Here is a 14,447-nt window from a genome sequence, read left to right as displayed (position 1 = left end):
CTATGTTGGCTAGAGTGGTCTTGAACTCGGGACCTCAGGTGATCCGCCGACCTCGGCCTCCCAAAGTGCTGGGATTACAGGTATGAGCCACTGTGCCCGGCTGGAGTGTGCATTTTTAACAACCACATTTGTGATCCTGGTTAAAGACCACATTTTGGGGCCAGGCTTGGTGGCTCACGCCTGCAATCCCAGCACTTTGAGAGGTTGAGGTGGGCGAATCACCTGATGTGAGGAGTTTGAGACCAGCCTGGCCAACATGGTGAAACCCCATCTCTACTAAAAATACAAAAATTAGCCGGGCGTGGTGGACCGTGCCTGTAGTCCCAGCTACTTGGGAGGCTGAGGCGGGAGAATCACTTGATCCCAGAAGGCAGAGGTTGCAGTGAGCCAAGATTGTGCCACTGCACTCCAGCCTGAGCCACAGAGTGAGACTCTGTCTCAAAAAAAAAAAAGAAAAAAGAAAAACAACAACCACATTTTGAAAGACAATGCAGTATGTCATGCACAAGTTGCACAGCTAGGCAAACAGGTCCAGGTAGAGGAATAACACTGCATCACATTAGAATTCCCAAATCCTGCCCTCGAGTGCAGTCCTCTTAACTGCCATCTCACAACTTCCTTAGAATGTTAGGAACTGGGGCCGGGCATGAGGGCTCACGCCTGTACTCCCAGCACTTTGTGAGACCCAGGCAGTGGATCACTTGAGGTCAAGAGTTCAAGACCAACCTGGCCAATATGGTGAAACCCCATGTCTACTAAAAATACAAAAATTAGCTGGGTGTGGTGGCATGTGCCTGTAGTTCCAACTACTTGGGAGGCTGAGGCAGAAGAATCGCTTGAACCTGGGAGGCGGAGGTCACAGTGAGCTGGGATCGCACCACTGCACTCCAGCCTGGGTGACAGAGCAAGACTTCGTCTCAAAACAAAACAAGAATGTTAGGAACTGGAAGTGGCAGTTTTTGAGGGGTTGAGGCACACGGACAATCTGTTAAGCTATGTTCTAGCCCAGAGGGGAGATGCCCATGCCAGGCTCCAGAGGGATGATCTCAATACCTTGCTTCATTAGGTGCCACAGGGCCCACACGGAAGAAGGGAGAGGAAGGCGAAATCACTGCAAACTACAAATTCTGGTCCATACCACCCCATCTCTGCCTCTGCCACGTTTTCTGTCCGTTAACTCCTTTGGGTCCTTTTAATAGAGGTGAGCCGGGCACAGTGGCTCACGCCTGTAATCCCAGCACTTTGGGAGGCTGAGGCAGGCTCACAAGATCAGGAGTTCAAGACCAGCCTGACCAACATGGTGAAATCCTGTCTCTGTACTAAAAATACAAAAATTAGCCAGGCGTGGTGGTGCACACCTGTCGTCCCAACTACTGGGGAGGGTGAGTTAGGGAATTGGTTGAACCTAGGAAGCGGATGTTGCAGTGAGCTGAGATCGCACCACTGTACTCCAGCCTGGGCAACAGAGTAAGACAGTCTTTTTTTTTTTTTTGAGAGGGAGTCTTGCTCTGTCACCCAGGCTGGAGTGCAGTGGCACGATGTTGGCTCACTGCAAGCTCCACCTCCCAGGTTCACACCATTCTCCTGCCTCAGCTTCCCGAGTAGCTAGGACTACAGGTGCCCACCACCAAGCCCGGCTAATTTTTTGTATTTTCAGTAGAGATCGGGTTTCACCATGTTAGCCAGGATGGTCTCGATCTCCTGACCTCTTGACCCGCCTTCCTCAGCCTCCCAAAGTCCTGGGATTACAGGCATGAGCCACTGTGCCTGGCTGACACTGTCTTAAAAAAAAAAAAAGACTGTGGGAAGGTGAAGCCTTCCTCCAGCATCTGAGGGTTTCAGGTCTAATCTGGGCCTTTTTAAAAAACAGAATAGCCTGTCCCTCTTGTCTGATGTGGTTTAGACCCTCAAACTCATTTGAATACATAACAACTGGCCAGGTGCAGTGGCTCACTTCTGTAATCCCAGCACTTTGGGAGGCCTAGAAGGGCGGATCAGCTGAGGTCAGGAGTTCAAGACCAGCCTGGCCAACATGGTGAAACCCCATCTCTACTAAAAATAAAAACATTAGCCAGGTATGGTGGTGCGCATCTATTAATCCCAGCTACTCGGGAGGCTGAGGCAGGATAATCGCTTGAACCCGGGAGGTGGAGGTTGCAGTGAGCCAAGATCACACCACTGCACTCCAACCTGGGTAACAGAGTGAGACTCCATCTCAAAACAACAACAATGGAGAAATAGGCAGAACAGGGCTTTCCAACCCAGTACTGAGACGGAAAAGCTGAAGCACAAGAAGGGACCATGACTGGCTCAAGGTCACACAGCAAGACCCAGCTCCTCTGACTGTCTAATCTTATCTGCTGCTGCTGCTGCCGCCGCCCAGTACATTCCTTGTGTTCAGGCCAAACTGTACACATTACATGGCCCAGAACACGTTCAGCATTTCTTCCCACTGCCTGGGTTTCTGTCTTTGCTCCTAGCTCCTGTCCTTTGAGCCAGGGGTTCCCAACCCCCAGGCCATGGACTGGTACCAGTCCATGGCCTGTTAGGAACCAGGATGCACAGCAGGAGGTGAGCAGTGGGTAAGGGAGCATCACCACCTGAGCTCCGCCTCCTGTCAGATCAGCAGCAGCATTAGATTCTCACAGGAGCGCGAGCCCTATTGGTAACCATGCATGTGAGGGATCTAGGTTGTGTGCTCCTTATGAGAATCTAATGCCTAATGATCTGAAGTGGAACAGTTTAATCTCCAAACCATCCTCTCCACCCGCCACCCCTGCCCCCCACCCTGTCCATGGAAAAATTGTCTTCCACGAAACCGGTCCCTGGTCACTGGTGCCCAAAAAGGTTGGGGACTACTGCTCTAAGACAATTTTCTTTTCTTTTGAGGTGGAGTCTCGCTCTGTTGGCCCAGGCTGGAATGCAATGGCCTGATCTTGCTTCACTGCAACTTCTGCCTCCTGGGTTCAAGTGATTCTCCTGCCCTAGCCTTCTGAGTAGCTGAGATTACAGGTGCACACCACCATGCCCGGCTAATTTTTCTGTTTTTAGTAGAGACGGGGTTTCACCATGTTGGCCAGGATGTCTTGAACTCTTGGCCTTGTGATCCACCTGCCTTGGCCTCCCAAAGTGCTGGGATTACAGCAGTGAGCCACCATGCCCGGCTGCTTTCTTTTCTTTTAAAAAAAATTTTTTTTTTTTGAGACAGTGTTTTGCTCTATTAATAGCCTAGGCTGGAGTGGAGTGGCATGATTACAGTTTACTGCAGCCTCGACCTCCTGGGCTCAAGCAATCCTCCTGTCTTGGGCTCCCAACAGGCATGAGCCACTGTGCTGAGCCTAAACCCATTTTTTATTTTTATTTTTATTTTTATTTTTTGAGACAGTGTCTCGCTCTGTCACTCAGGTTGGAGGGCAGTGGCACAATCTCGGCTCACTGCAAGCTCCGCCTCCCGGGAGCCTAAACCCATTTTAAACATTCCTTTTTTGGGGAAGCGCCTCTGGTCTCCCTCCTCTGAGCTCCTGGGCCCTGACCCTTTCTGCTCTCAGGGTAATTCCAGTCTTTCTAGGCTGTGTTAGTTATTGGAGTCATGAAGTTACTGGAAGACAGACACATGTGATTCCCCTCTCTCTGGCTGCACACCCTGCAGGGTGCCATAGCACAAGTCCTGCAAATAGAAGGTGCAGGACATGGTAGATCATGCCTGTAATCCCAGCACTTTGGGAGGCCAAGGAAGGAGGATTGCTAGAGCCCAGGAGACCGGCCTGGGCAACATAGTGAGACCCCACCTCTTAAAAAAACTAGCTGGTGTGATTGCATGAGCCTGTAGACCCAGCTACTAGGGAGGCTGAGTCAGGAATATCACTTAAGCCTGGGAAATTGAGGCTGTAGTGAGCTGTAATTGTGCCACTGCACTCCAGCCTGGGTGACAGAGCAAGACCCTTTCTGAAAAAAAAAAAAATTTATATAGGTATATAATTAAAGGGCCTGGCTGTGAACTCCAGTGAATACATACTTTCACATATTATGGGTTCAGATTGCAAGATACATTCATGACTTCACTCAGCAAAAGTATTGTACATCTGTTTTAGGGTTATTAACCTAAGTGATGAGCTCTTAGTCCACAAAAGTGTACACATGCCCAATATTTTGCAGAAAATTTCAAAGATTTGCAGCCTCCATGGAGCCATTCTATGGTCCCACTAGGATCCTAGGACCCCAAGTTAAGGACACCTGGCTTCCAGCTGAATGCTTACTATGTTGCAAGCTAGGAACACACATTTAATCACTTTTTAATTCAATAAGTGTGTTGAATGCCTACAGCACTACTTCTGAGGGCTAAGGGATTCATTTATTAGTTCATCCATTTGTTCAGTGTTTTAAGGGTCTACCATGTGCCAAACCCTGATCTGGGCACTGAGAACAGGAAGATGAACAAGAAACAACATGAGGCCAGGTGTAGTGGCTCACGTCTGTAATCCCAGCACTTTGAGAGTCCGAGGTGGGAGGACCACTTGAGGCCAGCAATTTGAGACCAGTTTGAGCAACATGGCAAAACCCCATCACTACAAAAAATACAAAAATTAGCCAGGCCCACTGGCACATGCCTGTAGTTCCAGCTACTTGGGAGGCTGAGCCTGGGAGATTGAGGCTGCAGTGAGCCTTGATTGCACCACTGAACTTCAGCCTAGGTAACTGAGTGAGACCCTGCCTTAAAAAAAGGAAAAAGAAAGAAAGGAAGGGGCTGGGTGTGGTGGCTCACTCCTGTAATCCCAGCACTTTGGGAGGCTGAGATGGGCAGATCACTGAAGGTCAGGAATTTGAGACCAGCCTGGCCAACATGGTGACACCCTGTCTCTACTTAAAAATGCAAAAATTAGCCAGGGCGCAATGAGTCATGCCTGTAATCCCAGGACTTTGGAAGGCCGAGGCAGGCGGATCACAAGGTCAGGAGTTTGAGACTAGCCTGGCCAATATGGTGAAACCCCGTCTCAACTAAAAAAATACAAAAAGTAGCCAGGCGTGGTGGCATATGCCTGTAATCCCAGCTACTTGGGAGGCTGAGGCAGGAGAATTGCTTGAACCCGGGATGCAGAGGTGGCCGTGAGCCAAGATCACACCATTGCACTCTTGCCTGGGCGACAGAAGGAGACTCCATCTAAAAAAAAAAAAAAATTAGCCGGGCGTGGTGGCGGGCACCTATAATCTCAGCTGTGTGGGAGGCTGAGGCAGGACTATTGCTTGAATCCGGGAGGCAGAGGTTGCAGTGAACCAAGATCACACCACTGCACTCCAGCCTGGGCGACAGAGCGAGACTTCATCTCAGGAAAAAAAAAAAAAAGAAAGAAAAGAAAGAAAGAAGGAAGAAAATAAAAAAAAATAAAAATAAAAGAGAGCGAGAGAGAGAGAGAAAAGAGGAGAGGCCGGGCACAATGACTCATGCCCATAATCCCAGCACTTTGGGGGGCTGAGGTGGGCAGATCACCTGAGGTCAGGAGTTTGAGACCAGCCTGGCCAACATGGCGAAACACTGTCCGTACTAAAAATACAAACAATTAGCCAGCTGTGGTGGTGGACACCTGTAATTCCAGCTACCCGGGAGGCTGAGACAGGAGAATTGCTTGAACCCAGGAGGCAGAGGTTGCAGTGAGCTGAGATCGTGCCATTGCACTCCAGCCTGGATGACAGAGCAAGACCCCATCTCAAAAGAAACAAAAAACAAAAAACAAAAAAACAAAGAAAAAAGAAATGAAAAGGCATGAGGTCCATGTCCTTGAGGCCTCATCGGCTGGCAGGGAGCAGACTGGGGTCCTGTTCACTCCCCTTGCCTCCCTCCCACCCTATCACAGCTCTCACTCCCTGAGGATGCAGGATGGAGGCTGAGGCAGTCCTGCCAGCTTGCAGCTGGTGGAGGCAGGGAGGGCTGAATTGACCTCCAGGACCTTACCCCTATCTCTCGGTCCTCTCCTCCCTCCCCACCCATGACCCCCAGGCCTGCTCCCTGTGTGTTTGACTAAAGGGCAGGGATTGCTAAACCTGCTGGGTGAGTCCAGTGAGTCAGAGGCGATTCAGGTGGGCGGGCTGGTGGGCAGAAGGGCAGACGGGCAGAGGAAGTGCCAGTGCCACTGGGACCATGGCTCTGACGGTACGCGTGCAACGACTAACAGGGCTGACCGGCACCCACGACCGACAAGTGAAGCTCACCTTTCGAGGTGAGGCTTGCAGGGGCGCCCTAAGGATATTTGAAACTGGGGGCTCTTGACCCAATGCCTTCCCATCTCTACAGCCCATTTCTTTTCTCTACCCACACTGGTATCTCCAACCCCCTGCCTCTTTCCTTCCCATTGTCTACCTTTCTTTAAGGGTGAATCCAGGAGGGACTTGACACTGGGCCAAGGGTGGGGGAAGCAAATTATTTTTTTGTGTGTGTGGGGAGGGGCTGATATATGACTAGTTTCAGTTCTGAGCAGGCTTTACCCAGAAAACAAGAAAAATTCACTGTGGTCCAGAAGCAGATATCGGTGAGGTCAGTACAGTTGGTTCCTGATCTGTCTCCCATCCAAGTCCAACCTGGGGTTCAGGGGCTCATTCCTGGGTTTGGGGAAGTATAGTCTTGGGAGGTGGGGTCAGTCTGAGGCCTGAGAGATCAGACCCAGATTGGAACAAATTAGTTGCAAGACTGGGGGAATTCATTCTTGATCACTAGTTAGTCCCAGATCAGCCCTCACTCAGATTCAAACCCATGTGCAGGGATCCCTTCCAGGTTTGGGGATGTTAGTCCTAAAGTTAGCTCTAAGTCTGGAGGATTGGCTCCTGTCTGAGGGTTAGGAATAGGGTTTTGTTTTTTTTTTCTTTCTTTCTTTTTTTTTTTTTTTTTTTTGAGACAGGGCCTCACTCTATCACTCAGGCTGGAGTGCAATGGCACAATCTCAGCTCACTGGAAACTTCACCTCCCAAGTTCAAGCGAGTCTCCTGCCTCAGCCTCCTGAGTAGCTGGGATTACAGACATGTACCACCACACCTGACTAATTTTTGTATTTTTAGTAGAGACGGGTTTCTCCATGTTGGTCAGGCTGGTCTTGAACTCCTGATCTCAAGTGATCTGCCTGCCTTGGCCTCCCAAGGTACTGGGATTACAGGCGTGAGCCACTGTGCCCAGCCAAGAATAGGCTTTGGATTGGAGTTTAGGGTCAGCACAGCATGGGTGTCACAAGCTTCCTCCTGTCCCCAGCTGTTCCGATGGCCCCACTATGGGGCTCCACTGGCTGGGGAGTGTCTGTCTGTGCAGGTGGTCAACTGCAGCCGTGTATTCAGCCCTAGGTGAGTAGGCCTGGGGAGACAGGGATGCAGGTCGGGCTGGGGGTGACTTAGAGCCATTCTCTTGGGTCACTCTTTTGCTCTATGCCACTCCCCTAGGCCTCTAGGGACCCTGGTGATCTCCCTGCAGCAGCTACAGAATGCTGGGCATTTGGTGCTACGGGAAGCCCTAGTGGATGAGAATCTTCGAGTGTCCCCGGTGAGCCCCTCTGGCCCCCAGGCTGCCACCCTCAAGTACCTCTAGATAAAGGGTTCCATTTCTCACAGGGGAAAACCTAAGACCCAGAGAGGAGTGGTAACAAGGCCTCCAGCCAGGATTCCTTTCAGCAATCAATTCTTTTGGGAGACAAAGATGAACCTGGCTGGATTTTCCTGATGTTTCATGGAAGGGCTCATAGCCTAGTAGACATGGACCTAACTTCAAATCTCAGATCTGCCATTTCCCGTCTGGGAACTTGTACACGTTCTTTAGCATTTGGAAGCTGTTTTCTTTTTTTGTTGTTGTTTTGAGACGGAATCTTGCTCTGTCACCCAGGCTGGAATGCCGTGGCTCAATCTCGGCTCAGTGCAACCTCCACCTCCCAGGTTTAAGCGATTCTCCTGCCTCAGCCTCCCAAGTAGCTGGGACTACAGGCGCCCACCACCACACCCAGCTAATTTTTTTATTTTCAGGAGAAACTGGGCTTCACCATCTTGGCCAGGTTGGTCTCGAACTCCTGACCTTGTGATCTACCCTCGGCCTCCCAAAGTGCTGGGATTACAGGCATGAGCCACCGCGCCTGGCCTGGAAGCTATTTTCTCATTTATATAATGTGGAGTTCTTTTGTTCAGTCCGTCATCATTTGTTGAGCTCTTATGATAAGCCAAATGCTGAGCTGAGCAATGAGGATTCCGTGGTGAGCAAAACCAGATAAAGATTCACACCCTTGGAAGGGAGGCAAACATTAAACAAATATTCACACAAGTAAGTGTGAAACTGGAACTTGCAGGTGTTAGAAGAAAGCTGGTAGGGGCTGGGAGAGGGTACCACAGGGGAGTATGATCTACTTGGGGGCCAGAGAAGGTTCCCTGAGGAAATAGTACCTGAACTTAGACTTGAAGGATAACAGATGTTAACTGGGAGGAGAGAATGTTCCAGGCAGAGGAAAAGGCATATGCAAAAGTCCAGCGCCTTGAAGGAGCACAGCTGGGGTGCCTGGAGTGAGATGGAGCTGGAAAGGTTGGTGGGGCCAGACCAGGCAGAGTAGTGAAGGCCACCGTAAGGGATTTCCAACAAAAATGAGACAATTTTGGAATCCTGTTGGGCCTCAAGAGGTAACTTGTGGCTGGGCACAATGGCTCATGCCTGTAATCCCAGCACTTTGGGAAGCTAAAGCAGAAGGATCATTTGAGCTCAGGAGCTCAAGACCAACATGGGCAAGGTACATAATAAGACCTCATCAATACTAAAAAAAAAAAAAAAAGAAAAAAAAAAGAAAAAAATAACGAGGAAACTTGCCTAGTTACTTAGTTCTTAATAGGTTATGAGTAGTCTACATTATTAATGATCAGAGAGGAACCACAAGGCACCACGGATGCTGGCCAGAGAGATCTCTGCCGCCTGTAGTAAAAGGCACTGGCATTGTCCTTGGGCCTCTCTTAGACCCAGGGCAGTTAGATGGGGGGCCCTAGGGGATACTGTATCTGGTTTCAGATCGAGGTGGAGCTTGACCTGAAGTACCAGCCCCCAGAGGGCGCTACTGGAGCCTGGTCAGAGGAGGACTTTGGGGCACCCATCCAGGACAGGTAATCCCCTCAGCAACTGAAGCAAGACCTGGTGGTCCCAGCCCAGGCAGACCCTGGAAAGGGAGAAGTAGTGCCCGGTTCCACTCTGGATGTGCCGATTCAGTGACCCTTGGACGTGTGCTGAGCAGGTGCTGCTCTGTAGTTAGGAATGTTCCTCTTAGTCCTTTCATTTATTATTCCCCAGCTTCGAGTTAATCATCCCCAATATGGGCTTCCAGGAACTGGAGTAAGTATGTGGGGATGACCTGGAGTCACTGAGTCAGTCTTGGAGTTAGGAGCCAGTGATATGGGGGCAGCCCCAGGGTCTTGGGTCAGAACTGAATCAGTTCCAGGGTCAGAGGTCCGTCCTAGAATCAGAGGTCAGTTCTGGAATTAGAAATGTCCCAGGGTTAAGAGTCTGTCCTGGGATCAGTGAAGTCAGCCACAAGGTCAATAACTGGTCCTAGGATCAGTGGGATCAGTTCAAGGGTCAGGGGTCAGTCCAAGGCTCCAGGAAGTCAAAGGATTGCCCGGAGATGGGTGATGGGTTCCAGGCATGTCCCTTGAGGGTCTTTCCTATCAGGCCTGGGGAGGCCCAGCTGGAGCGGCGGGCAGTGGCTCTAGGCCGCAGGCTAGCTCGAAGTCTAGGCCAGCAAGACAATGAAGAGAATGAGCTGGAGCTTGAGCTGGAGCAGGACCTGGATGATGAGCCTGACGTGGAACTTTCTGGTGTTATGTTCAGCCCCCTCAAGAGGTAACTTGTACCCATGGCACACCTGCTCCCACACCCATCTGCCCTCACAAACAAACAGTCCCAGGGGGTGTGGGAAGGGTGGATTCTCCGGTCACTTGGTCATAGGCATAGACACTGCCATGTTCATACACATAGTTACAGTGGCTCACACACATGCAGGGGATGAAAGCTTGATGAGGGCAAGATTTGTCTCTTCACTACAGCGTCCCAGTGCTTGGGACAGTGTTAGCTCATAGTAGGTACTCAATAAACCTCTGTTGCATGAATGAATGGTTTCGGGCTCCAGGAATGAGTCAAATTGTGGGTGTAGGGTTGAGATGGAGGCAGCAAGACATGACCTGAAGGACCTGGAATCCAAAAATTCAGAGGGAGAGAAAACATCATTCCCAGCACCAAGCAAGTGTGTGTGTGTGCGCGCGCGTGTGTGTGCAGGGGAGGGACCAAGTGAGTGCTAACCTTAAGCTTCTCTCCAGCCGCGCCAGGGCCCTGGCCCATGGGGATCCCTTCCAGGTGTCCAGAGCTCAAGACTTCCAGGTACTGCCCTTTTTCCAGGGCCTAACCCTTGGAAGTACTACCTCTTCTGGCACGCATGTTCTTTCCCTCCACCCAGGCAGGTCTGGCTTCCTTTCCTCATCCTTCTGTACCTCTCAGGTGGGAGTCACTGTGCTGGAAGCCCAGAAACTGGTGGGAGTCAACATTAACCCCTATGTGGCCGTGCAAGTGGGGGGGCAGCGCCGTGTGACCGCTACACAGCGTGGGACCAGTTGCCCCTTCTACAATGAGGTGAGTGCCACCACAGAAGAGGGCGAGCCTGACAGAATGGGAGGGGTTGATGTGAGAACTATTCCCGGAGCGGGTGAGGCCTAGGTGGAAATGGAGCCAGATGCTGGGCCTATGGGTTGGGGTTGGGGGGTTGCTGATCCAGGAAAAGCTTGCAGTGAGAGGGTTGGGGGTGGGGGAAGGAGGGTCTTCTGAGCAAGAGACCTGGGTAAGCTGGCAGGAGCCCTTCACATCTAACCTCTCATCCCCACTTCAATTCAGTACTTCTTGTTCGAATTTCATGACACACGGCTTCATCTCCAAGACTTGCTGCTGGAGATCACGGTGAGTGGGGTAGGGGTGACCAGTGTCCTTCAGAGAAGGGGGGATGAGAAAGCTGCAGGACTAACACCACCTTCCCCCCAGGCTTTCCACTCGCAGACCCTCCCCTTTATGGCCACCCGGATAGGCACCTTCAGGATGGACCTGGGCATCATCTTGGACCAGCCAGGTATGGAATCGTCCCCTTATTGAGACTCTGCACGGACAAGGGCCCTAGAGATTGACCCCGCAGTGACTCCGCATGGACCCCTATACACTCACTTCGGAGAGGGCCATCTCTGGCGGAGGCTGAACTATTGGCACTTCCGCCCCTCCCTGCTGAGCCAGAGAAGCCCTGGCCATTGTCTGTCACTCCGATAGCCTCACGGCCACCCTGTGCGTCCCGCCGGTCGCCCCTTACCCCTGGCTCGCCCCTTCGCCCTTAGATGGCCAATTCTACCAAAGATGGGCTCCGCTGCATGATCCCCGAGACACCCGCGCCGGGACCAAGGGTTTCGTTAAGGTCACCTTGTCCGTGAGGGCGCGCGGGGACCTGCCCCCTCCAATGCTACCCCCGGCCCCAGGGCACTGTTCGGACATCGAGAAGTGAGCCGGGGTGAGGTGGGGAGGAGGACATGGATCCGGGGGTGGCCGTGGGGCGCGGATAAGGGGAGGGGCCGAGATCCCAGTTTCTCCCCCCCGCTCGGTGCCCCCTCCCCTAGGAACCTGCTCCTGCCGCGCGGGGTGCCCGCCGAGAGGCCATGGGCGCGGCTCCGCGTGCGCCTGTACCGCGCCGAGGGGCTTCCCGCGCTGCGCCCGGGGCTGCTGGGCAGCCTGGCCCGCGCCCTGCACGACCAGCGCGTCCTGGTGGAGCCCTATGTGCGGGTGTCTTTCCTGGGGCAGGAGGTAAGTCCCTCCGGGGCCCACGGCGCCGCGGCTCCGGCCCCGACTCCGCGCTGATCTCCCTTCTCCTGTCTTTAACGCCACCTTCAGGGCGAGACGTCGGTGCGCGCCGAGGCGGCGGCGCCCGAATGGAACGAGCAGCTGAGCTTCGTGGAGCTCTTCCCGCCGCTGACGCGCAGCCTCCGCCTGCAGCTGCGGGACGACGCGCCCCTGGTCGACGCGGCACTCGCTACGCACGTGCTGGACCTGAGGCGGATCTCCCATCCGGGCCGCGCGGGTGAGCGCTTCTGGCCGCGGCAAATCCGGCCTCGCTCGCCTCGGTCCATAGGGCCCCATAGGGCCCATTCCCAACCGCAAGCCCCATCCTCGCGACCCCGCTCCGCCTAGGAGGGCTGGTCCGCCCGCAAAACAAACTGCTTCAAGCCGCCCCCAGACTGTGAACCCCACCATCGGTTTGGCTCCGTTGGCAAAATTCTGACCACAACCGCCTGTCCAGTAACCAGCCCAGTCCCACCCTTCTACAGCTGTGCACGCGCTGACACTGCCGGTCCACTCCTTTCCCCGACCCCCAGGCCTGGCCTATCGCCCGTAGCTCCGCCCCAATCCCGACCCCGCGCCAATCAATCCCGACTCCGCCCCCAGGGCTCAGGCTGCGTCCCCCGAGCCCGGGCTCCCGCGATTTCCAGCTCCTTGGGGCGCTGAGCTGTTTTGGAGGCGCCCCAGGTCGTGTTCCACAGCGGCGCGTCCGCAGCTGCTGGCCAACTTCTTCCCTTTCAGAGCGTCTTAGCCCCCCTCCCCTGCCCTCACCCCCGAATACTTGGAGGAGATCAGGGTGAGGTGCAGAGATTTACCAGCACTCGCCCTCCCCACACTCCCCTCCAACACGCTGCTCTTGTTCCCCACAGCGGGGTTTAACCCTACCTTCGGCCCGGCCTGGGTGCCCCTCTATGGCTCGCCCCCCGGCGCGGGGCTCCGGGATAGTCTTCAAGGTCTCAACGAAGGCGTTGGCCAAGGCATTTGGTTCCGCGGCCGCCTTCTGCTGGCTGTGTCCATGCAGGTGTTGGAAGGGAGAGCTGAACCTGAGCCTCCCCAGGCCCAGCAGGGGTCCACGTTGTCCCGGCTCACCCGAAAGAAGAAAAAGAAAGCCAGAAGGGATCAGACCCCAAAGGCGGTTCCGCAGCACTTGGACGCCAGCCCTGGTGCCGAGGGGCCTGAGATCCCCCGTGCCATGGAGGTGGAGGTGGAGGAGCTGCTGCCGCTGCCAGAGGTGGGGGCTGGGGGGTAGCAAAGGGGGCGGGGTCACCTCAGCTCTGGAAGGTGGAATCCACTCTCAGGCATTAAACACCACGACAGGGGTCTCAATATGGGGGCCTGGGCGAAGAGTGAGGTGTGTGCCCACATGGGCTCTGGTATATGCACACATGTGGGAGAGAGGACCCACACCCAGGGCCAATGCTGGGGCCGGGAGGAGGGAGAGGGAGTAAGAAACCTGCAGTGACTTCCAAGCCTTGGTCGCACTTCTTTCTGTGGGCAATGCGGCCAAGCATAGTCCAGGCTGTTCCCTGGGAGAGTAGGTGCTGACTCCAGCCTGATGGCCTCCCCCAGAATGTCCTGGCGCCCTGTGAAGATTTCCTGCTTTTCGGTGTGCTCTTCGAGGCCACCATGATCGACCCCGCCGTGGCCTCCCAGCCCATCAGCTTCGAGATCTCCATTGGTGTGTGGCCTAGCCGAACCCCTGAGTGCCATGGGTTTGAGGGAGGGCACTCTCATTTCAGACCTTAGAACCCTGGAAGGGGTGTTGACTTTCAGTAAGGGGCAGGTTCTGACTTCTATTGAGGCAGAGGTGGTTGAGGGGGGGTTCCAGCCCTCAGCCTGGCGCCCACTGACCCTTGCTGCTCCGGGGCAGGTCGCGCAGGCCGTCTGGAGGAGCAATTGGGCCGAGGGTCCAGGGCTGGGGAGGGAACTGAGGGTGCAGCCGTGGAGGCTCAGCCTCTGCTGGGACCCAGGCCAGAGGAGGAGAAAGAGGAGGAAGAACCGGGGACCCCTGCTCAGCGGCCTGAGCCCATGGACGGCAGCGGGTGAGTGCTGCCGGTGGCTGGAAGGGGGGAGTTGGGAGGTCTCCAGGAGCCCAGAATGCCCGCGAAGCCTCCTCTCCATCTGCCAGGCCATACTTCTGCTTGCCCCTCCGTCACTGCAAGCCATGCATGCATGTGTGGAGTTGCTGGGAGGACCACACCTGGCGCCTGCAGAGCAGCAACTGCGTGCGCAAAGTGGCCGAGAGGCTGGTAAGGGCAAGGCTGGCGCCCACAGGGAGAGACCGGGCCGTAGGGACGCCTAGGACACTGCAGCCTTTGAAGGAAGCTCTGCAGTGGGGCTAATGGGCAGGCACTAGAGAGCCAGCACCTTGCTGGTGCAAGGCCAGGGGGGCAAGGGCCAAAGAGCACAGCTTCTGGGCGAACTGAGGATGCCAGGAGTTGTGGGAGGACAGAGTTTCAGAATTGGTGGACCCAGGAAGGGACTGGATGAAGGAGATGGGTAGAGGTACGGATGGTGGGGCCGCACATTTGGTGGAGCCACTAGCGGGCTAGAAAGATGGAGCCATCAACCTGATGGAGCCAAAGAAGGGCAG

At 54.2% G+C, this 14,447-nt stretch overlaps 1 protein-coding gene across 9 annotated transcripts in view; it reads left to right on the top strand.

Annotated features, from left to right (window-relative positions):
* The first annotated feature begins 6,494 nt into the window (after positions 1-6,494).
* Positions 6,495-14,447, top strand: part of FER1L4 (fer-1 like family member 4) — a 48,321-nt gene continuing 40,368 nt past the window's right edge. For 3 of the 9 annotated variants that reach the window (XM_063802858.1, XM_063802857.1, XM_054674678.2), the window contains exons 1-12: positions 8,882-9,102; positions 9,287-9,328; positions 9,665-9,835; positions 10,309-10,618; positions 10,877-11,105; positions 11,362-11,521; positions 11,638-11,821; positions 11,909-12,095; positions 12,724-13,085; positions 13,424-13,532; positions 13,725-13,896; positions 13,983-14,103. In XM_063802858.1, coding sequence (XP_063658928.1) covers positions 8,975-9,102; positions 9,287-9,328; positions 9,665-9,835; positions 10,309-10,618; positions 10,877-11,105; positions 11,362-11,521; positions 11,638-11,821; positions 11,909-12,095; positions 12,724-13,085; positions 13,424-13,532; positions 13,725-13,896; positions 13,983-14,103 — 2,175 coding nt within the window. In that variant the 5' untranslated portion in view covers positions 8,882-8,974. Of the gene's footprint in view, positions 6,527-7,231; positions 7,321-7,416; positions 7,517-8,881; positions 9,103-9,286; positions 9,329-9,664; positions 9,836-10,308; positions 10,619-10,876; positions 11,106-11,361; positions 11,522-11,637; positions 11,822-11,908; positions 12,096-12,723; positions 13,086-13,423; positions 13,533-13,724; positions 13,897-13,982; positions 14,104-14,447 lie in introns of those variants that run through there. The other 6 variants (XM_063802859.1, XM_054674676.2, XM_063802860.1 and 3 more) reach the window with 5 other exon arrangements.

Source organism: Pan troglodytes, chromosome 21 (genome assembly GCF_028858775.2).
Source record: "Pan troglodytes isolate AG18354 chromosome 21, NHGRI_mPanTro3-v2.0_pri, whole genome shotgun sequence".
Classification (NCBI taxonomy): Eukaryota; Metazoa; Chordata; class Mammalia; order Primates; family Hominidae; genus Pan; species Pan troglodytes.
This window is presented reverse-complemented; position numbering and strand designations above follow the sequence as displayed.